The 22,139-nt window shown below is 48.3% G+C and overlaps 1 protein-coding gene across 1 annotated transcript; it reads left to right on the top strand.

Annotated features, from left to right (window-relative positions):
* The first annotated feature begins 388 nt into the window (after positions 1 to 388).
* TNFSF11 (TNF superfamily member 11) lies at positions 389 to 21,182 on the top strand. The gene is made up of 5 exons (XM_054973978.1): positions 389 to 613; positions 6,554 to 6,721; positions 13,667 to 13,715; positions 13,799 to 13,897; positions 17,357 to 21,182. The coding sequence occupies exons 1-5, from the start codon at positions 389 to 391 to the stop codon at positions 17,773 to 17,775; spliced, it is 960 nt and encodes a 319-aa protein (XP_054829953.1). The 3' UTR covers positions 17,776 to 21,182.
* Positions 21,183 to 22,139: the final 957 nt, after the last annotated feature.

The raw sequence follows: 22,139 nt of genomic DNA, 5'->3' as shown, positions 1-22,139 counted from the left end.
CTTCTCGGGCAGCCTTCACAGCCGGCACCGGCGCCGAGGGCGGGCAAGAGTCGGGCAGGCAACTCCCGGAGGCGGCGATGCCGGGAGTGCGGGGCTCCGGGGCCTCGGAGCCGGGGCGCTGCCTAGGAGGGCGCCCGCCCGCCCTTCTCCCGCGCGGAGGGAGGCCCGGGGCTCCTCCGGCCGGAGCGCGCTGCCCCCCGCGGCTCGGAGCGGCGGACTGGCCCGGCCCGGCCCGGCCCAGGGGTCGCGGCGCGGCGGCGCTGGGCGGCGGGGTCCGGCGGGGGCCAGTCCCGCCCAGGGGCGGGGCGGCGGGGCGCGGCCGAGCTGATAAAAGCGGCGGGGCGGCGGGCCGGGCGGGCCGGGCAGCTGCGTGGCCGGAGCGCGGGAGATGCGGCGCGCCAGCCGAGACTATTCCAAGTACCTGCGCGGCGCCGAGGAGCCGGGCGCCGGCGCCGCCCACGACTTCGGCCCGCCGCCCTCCCCGCCGCCCGGCCCGCCGCCCGGCCAGCCCCACGCGCCGCCCGCCTCGCGGCCCCTGCTGGCCGCCCTGGTGCTGCTGGGCCTGGGCCAGGTGGTCTGCAGCGGCGCCCTCTTCCTCTACTTCCGCACGCAGGTGAGCCCCTCGGCGCGCCCCCCGGCCCGGGCGCCTCCCGCGCCGCCGCCGCCGCCGCCCTGGCAGCCGCCCGCCTCGCTGGCTGGCCGGCTGGCTCGGGGTGGGAGCCGCGCGGGGTCCTGCTGGCCGGCGCTCGGGCGGAGGCTCCGTGCCGAACACCGGTGAGCCTCCCGGGCGAGGGCGAGGGCGAGGGCGGGCTCCCGGGCGAAGTCGGCCGGCTTCCTCCCCCCGCAGAGTGCTGCGCGCCGGCAGCGCCTTCCCGGGGGGCTCCTTCGTGTGGGGCGCAGTCTTGGCGCCCGAGTCCCGCGGATGAGGAGGGGGCGGCACCGGGGCACGCGCCGGGGGTGAGCCCGACTGAACGGGCGCGTCCGACGGAATCGGTTCCCGGCGGGTTGATCGCGCTGGCTTGGGCCATTGGCGGAGGTTCGGGGGCTCGGCGCCTGGAGGGGGACGCGGGGGGAGGGCGGCCGCCACGCAGCGCCCCGATGTTCTCCGGAGATCAGTTGAGACCTCGGGCACCTCCAGGCTCCACCTGGAGGTTGGTAACCGTCGGTTCCAGAGAGGCCATACCCCTCCGGCTTAGTCTCAGACCCCGAAGACGCGCCTGTTTGCTGCTTCGACGGGCCAGCAGAACCTGCCCAGCCCGCCGCCCCTCCACGCCCCTGCCCGGCGCTCAGACCCGGCCGGAGCTGCCCCCGCCTGGTGCCGCGGGGCTGCGCTCTTGCCCGGGCCCCGAGGCCAGGCAGGCTCCAGGGGACGCCCGCGGGCGGCGGAGCCGAGCGCCGTTGCTCCCGGGGCGGAGAGGCGCCTTCCATCCCCTCGCTTGCGCCGGGCTCGGCCCGCGGCGTGTTCTGCGGGCGAGCCCCTCCCCAACGCCTGGGCCTTCTCAGGGTGGCCCCTCAGGGCCCGGGCCAGCCCCGTGGATGTGCTTCCGTCGGCGACTGGCTGCCTTTTCAGTACTGGGGGCTGTTCAGCCTCTTTTGAAACTCTGTTCAAGGAGGGCCGGGGCAGGCTGCGCGCCTTTCAGGAGGAGCGGCAGAAATGCTGTCCTGGGCGGCCTCCGCACAATAAACCCCCGACCGGCCAAGCTCAGGAACGGGGCAGGTAAAGCCTGTTTTCAAGGGGCAGCCGGGCTTGGGGCGGCGAGGGGGAGGCGGCAGCCGGCAGCCTTCACGTTCTCTGGCGGTTTGAGCTTTTGCCTGAAAGGAGTTGGTTTCTTTTCTTTTTTTCTTGGAAATTACCCCCTGCCCTGCTTAAGTTCACATTTTCTTTGTTTTGGTTTTGTGTTCTGAACTTTCTCAAAGGAAGTTAAAACTGGTGTTTGCTCCCCCCCTAACCACATTTGGGTGTTGGGTTTCTCTTTTCAAATCATAGTGTGGAATAGGCAAGGATTGCTCTACAGAAAAGTTTTACAGGAGGCAGCAGATTTCTTTTTTTCTCTCATCACACACACATACACACCCGAAATGTGTTTAAAAGATGGTTTGAAACAAAGGTAGGCAAAGGATCTAGCGTTTGTCTGTTGTAAAATCCTTAGGCCAGCAAGATTCCGGTCCAGGAGCATCTGAGAGACGAACTAGATTTCCAAGGGTGTGAGCTTTGACTCTCGAAAACTCTAGAAATCTACTTGGTCTTCCAGGTGCTATTGGACCCCAGTCTTGTTCTTCTTCACCAGACCAACACAGCCGCCCACCTGAAACTATCCATAGACAAAAGCCACATAATACTTTTTGTTAAGAACATCCAAAATAGTACAATAATTCCAGAGGGTTAGTTGCCACATTAAACTATTGAAGCAGAAAATAAATAAGAATCTTATCCTATAGCACTTTAAAAACAACCAACGTTTTATTCCAGCATAGAGTTTCCATGAACTGGAAGCGACATCTTCCAATGCTGCGAGCGGCTCCTTGCTGATGCCGCCATTGTATGTAGGAGATTGGGAAATGCTGCAATCCCGTCATGAGCCGGTGTTTGGTGACCTGGGCCGTTTCCCTTCACCTGGGACGTCGTGCCTCGTTGCGGGGAAAATGCGAAATACCGCGTTTCCTCACGTGAGTTTTGCGCGACGTTGTGCAAGGAAACGCGATATTTCGCATTTTCCCCGCAACGAGGCGCGACGTCCCGGGTGAAGGGACGCCATCTGGAAATGGCCCTGCTAATTTTTCAGTCTCCCACGCAGACAGAAAAAAAAATACAGCTACTCTCCGGTGGGTTGCATTTGACCCTGCAGGCCACAGATTGTACAAGCTTACATGAATACTATTCATTTACAATTGCAATTTAAATCCTGTAACATTAATACAATGATAAATACTTCAGAATAAAATTATATTATTTCCTTTGTGCTATTTAATCTTTTGGGGTCGCCATGAATCAGCTGCACTTTATATGCACACGTTTGTGCATGCACTGATGCCGCCGCCGCCTCTAGAATGTTGTCTGTCATTTTTACCCACTGAGAAAACACAATATATTTCTTTCTACATTGTCTACCTAGGGGACACAAAACATAATTTTAGCTCATTTTAAGGTTCGTGGGGGAGGGTTGCTTTCTTTCTTTCATCTTTGTCTTCATTAGTAGCGACAAGCGGCCGGCCTCAAACTGCTATGTAAATCTGTGGCAGAATTCTCTGTACAGTTCTGCTCACCCCATCTAATAAAAATGGGGAACTGAAAAAAGTACAGAGAGGGTAGCAGCTAAAATGATCAAGGACTTGGCACACTTGACAGTGGTGAAAGGCTAAATAGTTTGCAGATTTCTATTCAAAAAGAAAAAAAAACTAACTGGAGTTGTGAGAGGAGCCTATGAAATTATGAATGATTGGTGAGAGCCGAATTCCCCCCCCCCCTTCCATCAGTGCAGAACTCCTCAGGGATATCGTATAGCATTTAGCTTATAGGACTGCAAGATGCCCACTAGCTGTAATGTCTTTTAAAAAGGTTTAGACATGGTGAACCTTCTCCATCAATAATGGCCATGATATTTAAATGGAATTTCCATGCTGAGATGTGGTGAATACTTGAATTGATAAGCGGATATATACTGCCTCTGAACATGGACGTTCCATTTAACTAGCTATGTATCATATTCTGAACATGGCCCAGAATGTGATTCAGAAAACCTGCACAATGGCAATATGTACAGAGATGGGGTATCTTGGTGGCACTTTTCTAGACGAGGCCTTTTCCGTTGGTTCTGCAGCTGGAAATGTCCTTTGGATAAATCACACAGGGCCATCTCTGTTGTTCCAGTTTGGGATTCATTTATACTTATTTACGCTGGTTTTAATTACGACGGCTTCTGTCTTAGCTCCTTCATTGTGGAAAGGTGTGGATATTCAGTGCCTTGTCAGAAAGGGGAATTACTAGCTTGGGACAACCTGCGGAGCAGGACGTCATCCTTTTGACAACAAAAGGAAGGTTGTGATCTTTTTTTTAAAAATGGAGTAACTTTTGCTTCAGAAAACGAGGACTCGCTCACTGTAACCCCTTGATGGAATCTTGCTAGGTAGCAAAGAGGATGGCACTCCCGGACTATATATTTCCCCTTTCTCTATGAGTGAACGTTTCAAAGAAATAAACTTTGACAGAAGGCAAAGAGACTATTTCTGGCCTCTTCCAAAGGATAAATCATCTCAGGACCAGTAACAAAAAATGGTAGAGAATGTCCATTTTCATGCATAGATTTGAGGTGGTGGATCAGCCCAGCCATTCCTCCCAGGACCAACATGGTGGCACCAGCTATTGCAATGACAACAATAATATATAGCCATATATGGCTATATATGGATGGTGGTATGGATGAATGAGTGGGCATGCAAGGCAGCAGTGGCAGAGGCAGCAGGGAAGCTGAGAGGTGGTGGTGCTGCTGCTGGGCAGGCGAGCGAGCCGGGTGTGAGGTGGTAGAGGCAGCAGGTGGCAATGCAAGTGAGGCAGCAGTGGAGGTAGAGGAGGTGACGGGAAGGCAAGTGGGAGAAAGGCAGGGGCAAGCGAAGCCTGGTGGCAGCAACCACCTGTCCTCAGTGTTTTCCGCGTGGGGTGGGCTTTTGTAGTTTCCCCAGAGCTGCTGAGGCTGCTGCAACGTGCAGTAGCAATGGGGCTGAATTGAACAGTGTTGCCAGTATAGTACTACAGCAATATTCAGGTTCACCGAATTACCAGCTTTAAAAAAAAGTCTCTAGCCCCTTCATTGTGGAGACATGCCTTTTCTCTTATATCTCCACAGCAAAAGAAGTGAGAGACTTACTTTTTTAAAATGAAAGCTGTTAACTCAGAACCTAATACTGTGCTATTATTGTGCTATATTATTATATTGTGCTGTTATTATATAATCTATAATATTGTGCTATATTAATATAACACTGTCCAGTCACTGATTTTTTAAAGAAGCCCTGGTGATAGGGAAAGGAAATGACTGCTACGTGGGAAGGGCCAGGAAAAATGGAACTTGCCCACCCACACAGACATCCACACTTTGCCTAAAACTTGCCTAAAACTTCGGAGCAAAGCTGGTTTGGGAGACACCGGAGACCGGCCGGGGAACCTCCAGGAGCTGCATAAATGGGCCACAATGCTGGGGGGGGAGCAGGAAGCCCCCCTCCCCCCTCCCCAGCAGTCTTGACCTTGGGGCAAACTAGCTGTGTGGAAATGCCCCTGCGGTTGCTGTCATTTTGAATGTGATGAGCGGCTGGGCTGCGGAAGAGTTGCCGGTGTGGTGCGCGCAGCCCAAGGAGGACGGCAGGAAGCTGGCTGGCTTGTACCTGTCCTGGACATTGCGGACTTCTGTATCGACTATTGGCGAAAATTTTCTTTTGTTGGAATTTTTCTTTAAAAAAGGGCTGCAGGAAAATGTGGAATTGCTCTCCTCCCTGTCTAGTTGGTTTTCTATAGCTAATTTCAAATAGTGCTTCCTCTTTTCAGGCATGTAGATAGAGGTGGAGAAAATCTGGTGGGAAATGTTTCATGAACAGGCCTTCAGATATATCAGTACATGTAAAGTAGGATTATGAATCTTGGGGGGGGGGAGAGTTGTCCAGTTATCTCAAATCAGTATGAGAAATGTGTTGTTCCCTGTGTGTTTGCCTTGAGAATGTACTCCTGGGCTCCTCTTTCTCTGCCCCCAAACACTGTGTGGTCTTGCCTGCCCCTTAGGGTCCTGGGGGGGGGGGTGTCCTAGCTCTCTTTTTTGTGGGGCCCTTGGCTCCCTGCCTTCTCCACCCCTCTTTCTGTCAACTTTTTACTTTTTCTGCACATCCTTCCCTTGGATTCTTCTGCTCAGGCATCCTGACCATTCAGGCCCCTCATTTCCAGGCCCTCAGCCTCCCAGCCACAGTTGCTTCCGCTCTTCCCTTTCTGCAGATGGCACAATCCGGGTTAAATAGCACCTGAAAGTCCAACTAGGTGCTGTTGGACCCAGATCTTGCTCTTTGACTGCAGACCACCTCGTCTACGCACCTGAAACTATCTGCCAGTTGCAATCTCAACTCCCCTCTGTCTGGAGATCAGGGGGCGGGGCCACCAGCCATGTGACCATTTTCAAGAGGTTCCGGAACTCTGTTCCACCGCGTTCCAGCTGAAAAAAAGCCCCGTCTAACTAACAAATAAATAAATAGGTACTTAGTAACGTGTAGAGAGACTCTCAGTCTCTAGCCTTGAAAACCCGATGAGATCACCATAAATTGGCTGTGATTTGATGACACTTTCCACCACCACTCTTACAGAATAAGTAGAACTGGATCACCAGAACTTCCCCCCATCTCCTCATCCTTTGAAGAACTTTTATTCCATTTTAAAACCTCCCCTGCTCGCAGCCAAAAGCCTTAATCGCATGCAATAGGTTTGCCTTGCTTTTGGTTCCTTTGGGGTAACTGCTTCCCTGTGTTTTGCTGCCGGAGCGGACTGTGACAAATACAGTAGTTCTTGAATATTGTTTTTCAGATGGACCCTAACAGAATTTCAGAAGACGATGTGTCCTGCTTGAGAACGTTCCTGAGGCTCCAAGGGAATCCAGATCTGCAGGAAATGTCTTTGGCAAACCAGGAGACAAGGTTGATGTCGGAATCGTGCCGAAGGATGAAGCAGGCTTTTCAGGGAGCGATGCAGAAGGTGAGGGGGCGCCCCCCCGTTATATGCCAAACCTGTGCCATGTCTCAGTTTCTCTCAGTTACTCTAGCACAGAGTTATTGCCACACAGTTTTGAAATTGCCAAAAACGGCATGAGCAGCAGCTGCCTTTTGCTCTGCCAGGCCCATGGTCTCCCTAGCCAAGAAAAGTCAGTCCTGTCTGAGATGTCTTTGAAAAAATCCGTGGGCCCAGGTTACTGCTGGAGTCTACTCTCACCATGCTCAGTCCCTTAAGGTTGAGTCCTGAAGGTGAAAGACTGTAGATTTGACCACTGGACCACAGCCCGTGATGTATTCCACAATCAGTTTGGAGGGTTAACTTCTTGCTGTTATGTTGCCTGGTATATTTTATGTAATGGTGATCAGGTATGATTTGAAAATGGGTAAATATAAGGGCCTTGACCCCAAAAGCTGTTTTTAGGTGTGCCCAGTGCATTTCCTCCTACCCGACTAAAATAGCCCTCTTGAATAATTCAGTTTTGCATTGTTTGCAGAAAGCCAAGAGAGGGGGGAGCTTTCCTGACCTCTTCAGGCAGGCTGTTCCATGAGGTGGGGGCCGCCACAGAGAATGCACGTATATGGGCAGCTGTGGATTTTGACCACGTACAAGGTGGCACCTGCAAGAGGTCTTGTTTAGATGAGCGAAGCTGCCGTGGTGGAATACAGGGAGAGGGGCAGTCCCGTAGATATGCCAGACCAAGGGCCGTAAAGAGCTTCGTATGTGATACTACCTTGGATTGAGCCTGGTAACTGACGGGTAGCCAGTAGAGTGACAACAGAATGGGAGTAAAAGTCATTCTTCTCCTAGTTCCCGATAATAACCAAACTGCAGTGTTTTGCACCAACTGTAGTCTCTGAGTTAGCTTAAAAGAAAGACCTAAGTATAATGCATTACAGTAGTCAAGTCTTGATGTTACCATGGCAAGGATGCAGATGGTCAGGGTCAAGGTAGATAGCCGTCTTCCAGGCTAGACTGAGGGAGTAGAAAGCATTTTTTTGCAGTTGCCTTAAGTTGCTTTTCTAGTAGTAGCGCTGGATCCAGTATGACCCCTGTGCTCTTAACTGAGTCTGCAAAGCTCAGATGAGCTCTGTCGAAGGTGGAGAGTACAATGTCCTTCAAGGTCTCTGCCTTCCCAATTAGCAGAGTTTCCGTCTTGCCTGAATTAGATTTCAATTAATTTGCTTTCAGCCATTTGATCACCGCTGCCAGGCAGCGACTTCCTACTGCATCCTGCAGTGATTTGGATAGTGAGATACAGAGTTGGGTGTCAGCTGCGTATTGATGGCATCCAGTTCTGTAGCTGCACATGAGTTCTTCTAAAGGCTTGAATAACATGGGGGATAAGATTGCACCCTGTGCAGTTGCCCTGCAAGATAATTCCCACTCTGGAGATGGTTGGTTTCTGACAGCGACCCATGAGAAACGCTTTAAACCAGTTAAGGCACATCCTCTGATACCCACTTATGCCTCCAAAGACCTCAGTAAGATGGCATGATCTATTGTATCAAAGGCTGTATATAGATCCAGGAGGAGCAATAATGAAGCATGGCCTTTTTCTATATTCAGGCAGAAATCATTCACTAATCATTCACTAAAGCTACTAGAGTTGTCTCCGTCTCATGGCCTGGCCTGAATCCAGACTGAAAGAACTATCCAAGAAGACCTGCAATTAGTTATCTACTGTTCTCAATCACTGTCTAAAAAGGGCAGATTAGAGACTTTTTTTACGCCAGCTGTTTTCTGAGGATGCAGATCAACCAGTTCCAGCTGTTCAGTTCTGTTCTTTGCTGCGCTATCCTGCTAGTTTTCCTTCAGTGCAGCACCTAGAAGCATTTCTCCATAGGGAAGGAAGAGTGGGCATAGGCCAAGGAGACAGGCAGAGGATGCCGCCATTGTGGGGACTGGTCCTTTAGGGGGACAAAACAACAGCAGCAACAAGCAGGCTGTATGGCAAAGGCTGCAGCCAGCATCAGTGCAGTGTTTGTGTGCGGGGAGAACCTCAGAAGCGGCGAAGGCCCTTTGGGGGAGAGGGCCTGTGGGGTGGGCAGAGCTGGGCAAATGTGGGTTGTGGCACCAAGGCAGAGAGAAGGTGGCAGTGAGCTTTCCCACTTGTTCGTGGGTCCTTTGCTGTGCAAAGGAATGAAAAAGAATGCGTTGTGGGCAAGTTCTTTAAGCGCAGCCCAGGCCCTCCTGAAATAAATTGAGGCTAAAAAGCAGTTGGTTGTAAAAAAAAAACCCCCAAAACCAATCCAGCATCCCTGCTGCCAAGCAGGGGCCTCCTGGCACCCTGAGGGTCAGAGGGAGGGTGCCTGTGTTGCAGGAGGGCTGTCTGTGCCGCACAGCTTCATAATAAAAGAAAGCTCAGCAGGTAGGTGGCTCTGTGGAGGCCAGGAGTTAATCTGCCGGGCGTTAGAGAACAGGCTGCCCAGCCACCTGGCTTTGGAGAGAGAGGAGGCGTGGCGAAGGTGGGTGTGTTGCCTGTGCACTCATGTTTGTGGGGGATATTTAAACCCCCAGTGTATTTTTTCTTAGCTTTTCAAATTCTTCTGCAAACCTTGGGAGTTCCCCAAGTACTCCTCCCTCCAATATTCCCCCCCCCTCCCGGGTCTTCACATCTTTAGGCAGAACACAACTGTGTTTTACGTTGCAGGTTTTGATATAGATACTTGTGTGGGCAAGTTCTGTGTTCTCTGTTTTGTGAGGGACATGTAAGAACCAGCAGGGTATATTGGTCAGAGTGTTGGTGTAGGGTCTGTGAGATCCAGGTTCGAATCTCCACTCTCTCATAGAAACTTGCTGTGGGTGACCTTGGGCCATCAGTCTCTCTGACCTACCTCACAGGGTTGTTGGAAGGATGAAATGGAGAAGGAGTGATGCAAGCCGCTTTGGGTACCTGTCCTCTTTGGGGAGGAAGTCAGGTTATAAATATTGATCGAAATAAGAGAGTAACCTCACAGCTGACATGATGTGCCAGGACTGTGCCGGAATGGCGGCAGGCAGGCCAGGTGGAGAACTTGCTCAGTCCCAGTGAAAAGCCGCCATCTCTGTGTTTCTGCCTTGACAAACATAATTGTTGTGACTACCTGGCTATATTTGAAAGCAATTGGTTTTTCTAATTGACCGCTTAGTGTAAGGGTTGGTCTGCGCTTTCTGTAGAACAAGGTGGTTGGACGGACCGCGCCGCTGCAGGCTGTGGGCGGTATTAAGGTTGTCAGCCTTCAGGTGGGCCCTGGGGTTCTCCCGGAGCCAGGCTTTCAGGGCCAGAGACGAGCAGAGGTGGTTCCCCGCTGCCTGCCTCTGCATAGCAGCCCTGCCCTTCTTCGGTGGTCTCCCGTCCAGATAATGACCCGGGCCAGGCCCCCTTTTTGGCTTCTGAGATTGGGCTAGCCTGGGCCTACGGCACTGCACCCCACTTGAGTTCTGCTCATCCCCAAATCCTGCCCTGTCCAGACCCCACCTCTGAATCTTCAGGAATTTCCCAAGCTGCGTTTGGCAATGCTAGGTGGCAGTCCCATTTTAAAAAAAAAATGTCTCCCTCTTGGAAAATAAAACAGCAATGCGGAGGGGGATGGGTCTAGCCAAGCCCTTGGCATGTTGTGCTAATTTTCTCCTTACATTCATGGGGGAGAACTTTGAGAAAAGTTGCTGTCCGAGATGGAACAGCCCATTCCGGCCCCTCCACACTCACTCACTCAATCGATCGGTCAATCAATCATTTATTACGGTCACAAGACCAGCCAAGTTAAGTACAGATAAAAAAGAACGGTTTTTAAATACTTAAAATGAACAAATACATAAAAGATGATTATATATATTCACTTCCCAGCAATTGACACTTCCTTTGTTAAGTGATCCCACTCCCTGAGTACTGTCACACAGAATTTTGCAACTGCATACGGTACAGCCCCCCCCCCCCCACACACACACACAGTATTTGTAGACCAGGCCTAAGGTACAGTTAGCCGAGATTTCATTGCTGTGGCTTGATTGGTTCTAGGCAGAGAGAGATGGCAGAAGGAAAGGCAAAGCAACTGAGCCCTCACAAGCCGGGAGGTGTCATGAGTGGCGGAGTGTCCTGGCCTCTGCAAGGGCATTCATTTCAGAGAGAACTGGGGCCTCTCCAGTGCCGGGTGTGTGTGTGTGTCTTCCTGCCCTTCCGTGCCAGCTTGGTGCAAACGGTGGATCCAGTTTTCCTCCTGTTGGATATTGGCAAATTCTCCAGCTGAACAAATGTGTTCCAACTCAGTAGACGCCTGGGTGTTTTTCCTTCTCGTCACTGGTTTCTGGGTGGCCTGAGAAGCCCAGAGTCCCTAACCACACTCCCTCTTTGGCAGGAAAGAGCAATTGTCAAACACAGCTCTGGGGTCAGTTCATGGAGAGCCCCCCCCCCCCCTTGGCAAGATTCCCAGGCCTGCAAGGCAGGCAGGCAGTGCTCAGGCCTGGACTCGCTTTCCACATGGCAACAAAGCACTTCATGGGCCGGACCTCCAGGGTGGCTTTTCATGAAGGAACATTAACTCCTACGAGAGTGCTTCAGCGTCCAGCATCTAGAGGAGCCTGTGGAGAGGCTGCGGGCTTGTGTGTGTGCTGAGAGGGGTGGGGAAGGGAGGGCGTCGGCGCAGGGCCCAGTTGGGACCTGACTGCAGGCAAAGGTGGGGCAGCAGGAAATGAGGCCCCAAATGGGTCCTTGATGCTTCTACAGCAGAGAATCTGAATTCTGCACATCTTGGCCTTGACTTCGGGGAGTTTGTTTTGCGGTAAGTGTCAAGCGGCTGACACGGCAGTGGAGGGGGGGGGTGCTGGATTTATTCTTTCCCTTGCTGTTGTCCAACAAGTTCACATCTTCACCTTTTGCCTTTCTATATTTTAATCTGCTAAATTCTGAAGAACTGCAGCTGTTGCAATCTGTACCATTCAAAGCCTTCACTCTGTGTGTATATTGCTGTTTACTGATTTTGTCACGTTGTCCATTGTCAGTAATTTATATAGTATAGTATAATTTATATAGTATTTTTTATTAAAAAGACTTACAAGGCCGTTTTCCCCAGCCTGTTTGTGAATCTTCTGAACAGTAGTTTTATGCTTTCTTTTCGATTTCCTTCCTGAGGATAGACATGAATGTATTTCCTGCAAGATACTTACTCTGATCTCAGTGTCAGTTGCATAACCAGTGCCGAGTATTTTATCTTCATTGCGCTCTTTATGTGGAATTATCGCATGTCATGGTTTGCATTTCCTTGCATGGAGGGCTTTTTTTCTGGGAAAAGAGGTGGTGGAACTCGGGACTGCACAATGACATCACTTTGGGTCAGCTGGAACAAGGGGGGAGTTTTTTAAAGTTTAAATCGCCCTCGTTGAAAATGGTCACATGGCCGTTGGCCCCACCCCCTGATCTCCAGACAGAGGGGAGTTTAGATTGCCCTCTGCGCCAGTTGGCGCGGAGGGCAATCTAAACTCCCCTCTGTCTGGAGATCAGGGGGCGGGGCCAACAGCCATGTGACCATTTTCAACGAGGTGCTGGAACTCCGTTCTACCGCGTTCCGGCTGAAAAAAAGCCCTGCTTGCATGGACTAGCAACAGCCAGTAATGTAGAGCTGCAAGGGGGTGGGGACACAGCACACTACCTCCATGACATCGCAGGAGGAGAGAAGGGACGCCATTCACATCGTTGTGATGCGATGCTGTTGCATGCCATCCATGCACAACAGGTTTCAGACTGCCAGTAGTTAAAACAAGGTGAGTTCGTGCTGTCAGTGGAGTAAAGGACAATCCAGAGGGATCGAGAAAAGCGGGCAGAGGTCTAGACATGCATTTGAGTGAAGGTTTCTCAGAGTTTAGTGTTTTGACTATCAGGTCTTTGGCCTAGGAGACATGAAGCAAGAATGAAGAGTGCACGGGCGCATCTTTGGATGTCGGAATAAGAGCTTTCCACAGCACAGGATGTGTGGCTTTGGAGACCGGCATGAACTTCAACACCTTTCGTAACGAAATGGTTACCAAGGCTGAAATGAGTGCCAGTTGCTGTTATTCTGTCTTTAAAGAAAGGGGAGGAAATGTTCCCCATGAGGTCTGATGGGCTTTGGGGCCAGGGAGAGGCCTGCAGGAGTCTTGGTGTGGGATGCCCTTCTTCCTGGACTACAACTCCCAGCTGCCCCGGGCCAAGAAAGCGCGGGAAAAATAAGGGGTGGAGCTGGAATTGAGAGACTCCGCTGATCCTGAGGGAAAAAAATGTCAGTTCGTCTCCTTGGTTGAAGAAGGAGAGGCTCCTGCTGCTGGGTGAAACACGGGTGCCTGGGCCCTAAGTGTGGAGGGCCTGGGAGGCAGCAGAGAGGGAATAAAGGGGGAACCTTCCCCGAGACCCCCCCCCTTAAGGCAGAGCAGGGAACAGTGTGATAGGGAAAGCAGACGGCGGTTCTCCTCAGTTTGATTTTCTGCCCTGTGAGTCCTGAACAGGGGGGTCTACCGCTATGTGTGGTGCCTTTACCTGCTTTGTATATAGTGTATAGTTATTAAATTATACTTTTTTGGAATATAAAGGACCTTGTGGTGCTCTGACTACGTAAGCTCCCCCACTTGGCACGCTACAAGAAGGGAGGGAGCCCGGGAAAAACTGATCAGGCCAGACCCTGGTGGGTTGCCAGTTCTCCAGGGTCCACCCAAAGATTGGGGAATTCACTTCCCAGTAGGGAAATTCACCCAGAGGGGTCTCACTGCCCCTCAGTCAGGCGGTGTACCAATCAGCGAGTGGTGGCAGCGACGAAGAGGGTGAGCCACGCCCACCAGGGACGGTGGGAGGCAGATAGCGGGGCTAGCAGGCCGTTGACGGCTCAGTTGCCCGGACTGAGAGCCAGCGCCTGTTCCGCCACACCTTTGTTTTAAAAACAAATCACTTTGGGGCCTGACTTCTGCTTTCTTTCATTTTTTTAGGAAGTGCAGCGTATTATTATTGGGAAAGACCAGCCCAGATCTGAGAAATGTAAGTACTGTTGCAGTATGTGACTGGAAATGTTCGGAAAGTCTTCTGAGATTCCTTCCTTTAACACACTGCCCTCTTTGCAGATATAATGGAAAAACCGTGGCTGGATTTGTCCAACCAGAACAAGCCTGGCAAAGCTCCCCTGGCTCATCTCCTCATTGACGGTGACAACATCCCAGCTGGTAAGGGTCTTCCTAGGGACTTGCTTCTTTTGGAAAAAAGACTCTTTTTTTTTTTAGTGATTTAAATTATAGGAAGCTTAATTACGCTTGGGAATGAAATATGAATTGATAAACCAGAATCTCCTTCAAAACCATAGTTTGTGTTAACTGTGGTTTGTCATCAGGTCTGAATTAACAAATCATAGCTATGGCCCTCGCTGTTCCTCTGTAGGCCACTGCCCCATGGGACCAGAGTGCTGAGCAAATAGCATCTGAAGGGAGACAAGCATGCCTCACACACAGTTTGCTTGTGCATTTGGGAGTACAGGCTGTGGCTTGGACTGTAAACCATGGTTAGGGCAAACTGTGCCTTGGTATAATGTCTGAACTGAATCAATGTGTAGACAAAGTAGTAATTTGAAACAGATAAACAACATCAAAATAATTCTTACAGCTGATTGCAATACTTAGGGGGTGATGGATTTTTTCAGTTGCTGATTTTTGTAGTACAATTCACCTAAGCCGCCCTGGCTGCTGTAGCAGAAGAGACGCCATTAGGACCGTGTGAAGCCAGAACCGAAGCAGACGATCCTTTTCATTTCTAGCCTCAACGTGATGGCAGCCATGCCATTGGAGCCATTTGGTGCTAGAAAACTTGCCTTTACCTGCATGAAAGGCTGAGATTCTTGGCAGTCAAATTGTTCACAATCGAGATGTGTGGTCTGGGGGCTCCCGTTTATCCCTTTTCAGAATTTTCTGCCATGCTTTTGTCTTCCTGCCCAAGTGGACAAGGAACTTTTTGAGCACCATCGAAAGCGGAGTGTAATTCTCCTTATGGTACTTGTCAGTAAATTAACTAACTAGTGTTGTAGTTAATTAGTCAGTGCAGACCAGTTTTAAATGGCCCATTTTTCTTTATAGAGGACAGTCTGGTTCGGGTGTGTTACTGTAGTAGAGAATGAAAAAGAAAAGCCACATAAAAGTGTTTTCTCCACAATTTTGATTAAATTATCATTCATCTTGCATGTCCATCCAAAAGGCTTCTGTATTCAGATTTTGGAAATTCATTTAAATTCATTTGGTTAAAAGGCATATTATTACAACCAGGGCTTTTTTCCAGCTGGAACGCGATGGAACAGAGTTCCAGAACCTCTTGAAAATGGTCACATGGCTGGTGGCCCCGCCCCCTGATCTCCAGACAGAGGGGAGTTTAGATTGCCCTCCACGCCACTGGCGTGGAGGGCAATCTAAACTCCCCTCTGTCTGGAGATCAGGGGGCGGGGCCACCAGCCATGTGATCATTTTTGCCAAGGGCAATTTAAACTTTAAAAAACTCCCCCCTTGTTCCAGATGACCCAAAGTGACGTCATTGGTCTTGGGAACATGCACGCACTTTGTGCGCGCACATGTGGTGCCAGGAACACCACCTCCCACCAAGAGTTGCCCCCTGTGCTGGCAACCCACTGAGTTCCACCACCTCTTTTCCCAGAAAAAAAGCCCTGATTACAACTAAGTATTTTTGTTCCACTGGCAGCCCTGGATCCAGTCCTTTTGCGGTTTTCAGGTACAGTCAGATTCTCAGCCTCCTTGTGGCCAAATAAAACTTCACAGCCTGGTCTGTCTAGTAGTGGTGGAACAACTAGTATGTAGTTGCCATCCATGCTGTGAACACCAGTATATTCCCTTCACTTTTCCTGTATATTGAGAGCCAGTTTGATGTAGTGGTTAAGAGCAGCAGGACTCTAATCTGGAGAGCCAGGTTTGATTCCCCACTCCTCCACTTGAAGCCAGCTGGGTGACCTTAGGTCAGTCACAGCTTCTCGGAGCTCTCTCAACCCCACCTCACAGGGTGATTGTTGTGGGAATAATAACAACATACTTTGTACACTGTTCTGAGTGGGCATTAAGTTGTCCTGAAGGGCGGTATATAAATCAAACGTTACTATTATTATATTGGCAGTTGGGCATAGTAAGCCTTGCTTCGCTAAGTAAATGGAGAGTAGGGGTGACTGCCTATCTCCATGAGTAGAACTCTTGCCTAGTACGTTTAAAATTGGAGCCATGAGGTTAACAATCATCTAATTTTGCCTGGACATAATTCGAAAGGGTCTTGGGGAACAAGACAGTTATATTGCCCATGTTTTGTGTGTTGCCATGACTTTAGCTTATAAATTATGCTGTATAAATATGTTAAATGACAGACTCTCAGAGCATAACACACTGCGGGCACAATGTATTTGAGGTGTATATCATGTTTTAATTTTTACTGAAACTGAATGCACACAAAATAAGTCAAGACGAGAGGAGCTGCCATACCCAAAAAAATGGTCTGATTCTTTAAAACGGGTTTTCTCGGAATCTGATTGGAAACATATATGGAATTCCCCTTCCAACAAATCTAGTTGTTGGAATATTAAACTCCAATTTTACAAGCTGCTGTCCAATTGGTATTTAACACCACATAAATTGAATCAGATGAACAGGTGGTTGAGCCCTCTAAGTTGAAGATCTTGCAAGCAGGAAAGCACGACCCTACCTATGTGGTGGGAATGCCATTTTGTTCAGGAATTTTGGAGAGTGGTTCACAAAGAGATATTCAACATGATGGGCCTTTCGTTGCCATGCTCCCCAGAATTTTTCCTATTGGAGTTTTGGCCCAACTCTGTGTTAGATAGGAATACCAGATCTCTTGTCTCGACATTAGTTGCCTCTGTTCGTCTGGTCATTGCTGGGAATTGGAAATCCCTCAAAGGCCCATTGCTAAAAAAATTGTATCAGAAAATCTGGGAGCAATATTTGATGGGTAGGATTATGCATAATCTGTTTTTTGGGAACTTGCATATGGCAGTCCCTTTATTTGAATATGATGCAATATGGAAACCATATTTTAGATGTTTTAAATGCCAAAGAAGTAATTCCCCCAATGCAACAAAATTTAAATTCTTGTTTATTGTAATTCTTGGGTTTTTAACAATTTGCAAAGAGTGGTTTTGATAATGTCTTTTATGGCTTAGTTTTAATCCCTTTCTTGTTTGTACAGTATGGTTTTATCATTTCTTGTATTAAATTTGGATTAAAAAAAAAAGTCTAGAGGAGCTGAGGCAGTTGAGGTGCAAATGATTTAAGATGAAAATTGTGACCAGAGCTCTGGACTCTCTCGAGAACAAATTTGTTATCTTGATCAAGGTAGAAGGCAGAGAGGCGATGGAGAGTGAAGTCAAGACCAAAGAAATGTCAGCCGTTATCTGTCGTTGATTAGAAAGCTGCAGCAATAGGATAAAGAATTGGTTGGGTGTAACTGGTGGAGCCATGTTTTTTACGCTTTCTAGGGAAGGTATTCCAAAAAGCGTTGTTGTGTAGCCCACGCTATTTCTGAGGGTTCATCAACCAGGGCCTCTGAAAGTATTGTAGTTGATATTTCTAGGCTGCCTAAAATTTAAAGAAAACTAATTTTATTCTTTTTATCTGTTTTCCTCTCAGGAACCCGTAAGGTGAACCTTACCTCCTGGCATCATGACAAAGGCTGGGCATATATACTCAATATGACATTCAGTGATGGAAAACTCACAGCCAGTCATGATGGCTTTTACTATCTGTATGCCAATGTGTGCTTTAGACACCATGAAACCTTGGGGAATATAACTGGACAACTGCACTTGATGGTGTATGTGACAAAAACTGATGTTAAAAGAAAAACTTCTGTAGTGCTGATGAAGGGCGGAAGTACCAAATATTGGTCAGGGAAATCGGAATTTCATTTTTATTCTGTAAATGTAGGAGGGTTTTTCAAACTAAAATCTGGTGAAAAAATTGGTGTTCAGGTATCAAATCCTTCATTGTTGGATCGCAATCCAGAAGGAACGTACTTTGGGGCCTTTAAAATAAGGGATATTGATTGAGCCCTGCTTGAAGAAATTTTCTAAAAAAAAAAAATCGCTTATGCATCTGGATCAGATTCTTCTCATCGTGTGAGATCCAGTTCCACATGGATAAGAATTTTCCCTAGGTGGCTTGACCCAGCTTCAGTAACAATCCTACACATTGTGTGAGAATTGTTCAGTCCCCAAACTTAATGTTAAAATTTTGTGGTTATTTGGTTGAGATGTCATGTGGATATAAATTGGCATCTGGTCCAGAATAGTATAGAAATAGTTTGTTTTTAAATACTTTAGAATCCAAATAAAGTGTCCATAAAGGAAGTAAAGTATATATTTGCATCTCAACCAAAACCAAAACAAGGCGTTAAGAAATTAGAGAGAGATTTTGAGGTTGTGCCTCTAATTTCGTTTTGTATGTTACTCTGGAAAGTGACATGTGCACTGATAAAAATATATAAAAATAAATAACAGTAATTTTTGTCCTCCAAAACATTTGGAAAAAGAAAATAATATTTTGCCTGGTATAAAGGCTTCTAGATTTGGATTTAGTGGAAATGTTAGAAATATATAAAAAGGTCGTTCTCCATTTTTGTATTTTCCCCAGAAGATGGAAATATGTGCTTGGACCACAGAATGTTTCCTCTGATGGAAGGGATTTTCGTCAGCAGTGGGGACCTTCCTGGACTCCTCTTCCTACTGCAACCCCAACTCCCTCTGAAATGCTGCTCCAGAGGGGGAGTTGAATGTTTGCAGTGGGAGGGGAAACTGGCTAAAACCACCCCTTCCATTCATGGAAATTCTCCATGGTCTCCATCATCCCCCCCCCCATTCTTCTGCAGGCAGAATTGTGTCTAATGTGTTGTGTGTTTTGTACTTTTGTGCCTTGTTAATTGCCTTTTCCCCACCCCCAGCTATGCAGGGTCAGGCAATCCAGTCTTTGTACTTTTGGAACTTCTAGCATTGGATTTCCCCCGACTTGCATGTTGTGATCTTCTGTCCAGTTTACTGCAAGACAAGGGTGCTCCTGTGGTTGTTTTGTAATGAGGGAACAATTACACAGTACTTCCAGTGAACACTCAAGTGTGGACTGATGAAGTGCACACCAAAACATTGCTGTTCAGAGTGGGTTCACCCGTTACATTTTTGGTTTTAAGATTTTTTAAAACATGTATGTAAACAGGTAATGTTTGAAAGAGACACATCCATGGCTGGAAACAAGTTTATTGTACAGATACGGCAATACAGGCAAAATTGGGTTCAGCTCCTAGTCCCAGTGTCGTCCCCTGGATTTGCTGTCAGATAATGTTTGAAAGACCCGCGAAGGCAGTGCTTTCGAGAACTCTCTAGATTACAAGGGTTTATTGCCCTTGTAACCAGTAGGGCAGCACTTAACAGCAGCAGATGTTGCCAGTTCTAATGGCCACACAGAAAGCTGCCTTACAGTAAATCAGTCCATTGGTCTGTCAAAGCATCATCTGTTCAGATGGGCAGTGGCTTTCCCGGATCTCAGGTAGTGGTCTTTCCCATCACCTGCTACCTCGTCTTTTCCAGCCGGAGATGCTGGGGATCGAACTTGGCCTTCCTGCATGCCAAGCAGGTGCTGTGCCACTTTGCCATCACCAGTCATTCAGGGGGTGCTAGAAAAGAGTAGCTAACCATGAGAAGATGATGGCCCCATGAGGAGTGGCTAAGCAAGGAACACGCTGCACCAACTGAAACCAATTCTGTGTAAGTTTTACATGATTTAGTGGATGGCAATTAGGTGCAGATGGGCAACTGGTTCAAGTTTTATTTCCTTTTTGAGTCTTCATGCCCTTTTGTTTATTCATCCTAACACTGCATGCTTTCATTGGTGAATGTTACCCCTTCAGTGTCCCTGCTTGCTACAGAGAGCTTGTGGAATGATTGCCTATATAAAGTTGGTCCAGCTACCGTGGACCTCCAGGGTCTCAGGCAGAAAACAGTTCCCACTCTGAAGTCCTTTGAATCGGAGATGCCGGGGCTTGATCCAGGGACATTTGCATGCAAAGCAGGTGTTCTGCCTCTGAGCTACAGCCCCTCTCCTCTGGTCATGCCACTGGACATGCTCCTAGAGCATCATAGAACATGAGGGCAAGTATATAAGACACCCTTGGTTTAGAATCCACTTCTCTGTCCTAAGTCAAAAGTAGAGGTGGGCATGAAATGAAATACGAACTAAAGTTTGTCACAAACCAGGCTGTTTTTTTGGTTCGTGAACCAGCAGTTTGTCGGAGGGCATTTCTGACGAACTGCAACAAATCGCAACGATGTTTAGGCCAGTTTGTTTGGTTTGTTTTTTGGTTCGTCACTGCAGACAGCCTGGTGCTGATCAATCAGTTTCCTAGGCAATGGGGGGGAGGGGCCTTCTGCAGACTGCTGCACCGAAAGTGATGTATTCACCAACCAAATGAACTGGTTCGCAAACCAGACAGTTTCATGCCAGTTTGTGAAACGTGATGAACCACGAACCGCAATGAACTGCCATTTTCCCGGTTCGTGCTCATCTCTGGTCAAGAGTCCTGTGAGGGTGCCTGGTGGTTTGAGCTATTCAGAAAGCCCTCTTGAGTCTTTCGTTCTGCAGGTGATTTTCTGTTTTGGAAGGAAGAGCACTCGTGTCTTTCTGGCTTCAGTTCTGCCAGTAGATTTTCAGCATTGTTTCCTCAAGCCAGACCTTGCATAGATTCCCAAAAGGCAAAAATAGGTATTTTTGTATTCTATAATATCAAGTTCTATTTCAGATGTAATTTTTTTATTTGAAAAAAATACTGTAATTTATATTTGTCCTAAAGTATTTGATACAAAATATTTAAAATTAAAGTGTTTGTATATTTAATGTTTGAAAATTGTTTGATGTACAGACGTGGATGACTGGTGCACTTTTTAAAATCCCAGTGGGAAAAAACTGCAGCTAAAATGATCGTTTTGCCATTAGTAAATGTAATATATTTCTTTTTGGTTTATTAATTTAATAGTTCCTGACTGATCTTACCAATGTTACTGAAAAGTCAAGAGTCACACATTATTACATGACAACTGTTGATAATTTCTGGTGCCTTTCACAGCTGGGCTTTGCTCTCACAATCACTTGTTCTAGCAAAATCCTTCCAAAGTTACTGAAGCAAACTCCACACGGTTAAAAACCACTTGGGGGGATTTGGGGAGGAAACTGAAATCATGTCACTGGCATTCTAGAAGATGTATGTGTGAGATCAGAGTTCTGTTAAGAGTATTTATGTAATTGTTCAACAGACATGTTATCCCGTTAGAGATGCTACAAACTGTAAGTGCTGTTAATAGGTTTTTGTAAAACAAACTTCCCATCAACAAATATTTAGAGGTCTTCATTTGAAAATTATTTTGTACTGTTCAATAAGCATTACTTTTGAATGCCATGACTTTTTTTTTAAATAAATGCATTTCTAAGAAAAAGGAGTTTGTGGTTTACTTTTCTCTACTACCTCCACATCCTTTCTCAGCATATTTTGCTTTTCTGACTATAGACCTTGTGCTATGTAGTTCAAAGGACTAGAACAGATGCAGAACTAGAACAGATTGGTTTATGATATACTGCAAAGGGAAATGACAAAACCCAGCCTATGCATTTACTGGCTGAACATGCAAAGCAGAGAGCGGGTGCGAGTGCGAGTGCATTGGCTCTGCCCCCCCCCCCAAATCTGCAGGATGTGACCATGCAGAGGAAAGAGCTGAGTGTGTGCCCCCTCCCCGCCATCAGTGACTCTGCTTTCTGAACATGGCTAATTACAGGAAGGGAGAGTTCACACGGCCTCCTCCTCCTCCACGTGGCCAGGCAATTGCCCGGAGGCAGGGGTGGGGCCATGTTCACACCTGTTCTTCCCCCCCCGCCCTGTGCATTCAGTAACTATGTGAGGCTGTCGTGTACTGGACTCGATTCTGTTGCATTTACTGTGAACAGAACAAATGCAAGACCTACAGACCTAAGATACTAGTCTTGTTTAGCTTTGGGTTATTGATCTGCAGAATCAATAACCCAAAGCAACTAATATTCTGAAACTTTGCTTATTTCAATTTCAACAGCAGATCCAGGCCATTGTGCACTCCAGCGCAGGACTGCATGCAGCACTTGCTCAGGGTGTCTTGCTCCCGAAGGCCAGGCCCCTGTTGCCCCGCCTTCTGCCTCCCTGCCACTGGTCCCATCTCCTAGCCACCCCCACCCAGACCGAGGAATTGATGCTTCTTATCTGTTCTATCCCATGCCAGGACAAGCAGAATGATGGACAACGAGGAGGGAAATCCTATAGGGCTTTCTGAACTTTCTCATGACGTTTGAGTTTGCTGTGTTGGTATTGGAGGGGGTTGGGAGGGAGAGGGTACGGGCTCTTCCA

Source organism: Eublepharis macularius, chromosome 3 (genome assembly GCF_028583425.1).
Source record: "Eublepharis macularius isolate TG4126 chromosome 3, MPM_Emac_v1.0, whole genome shotgun sequence".
Classification (NCBI taxonomy): Eukaryota; Metazoa; Chordata; class Lepidosauria; order Squamata; family Eublepharidae; genus Eublepharis; species Eublepharis macularius.
The sequence above is the reverse complement of the archived record's forward strand: the minus strand, read 5'-3'. Positions and strand labels throughout refer to the sequence as shown.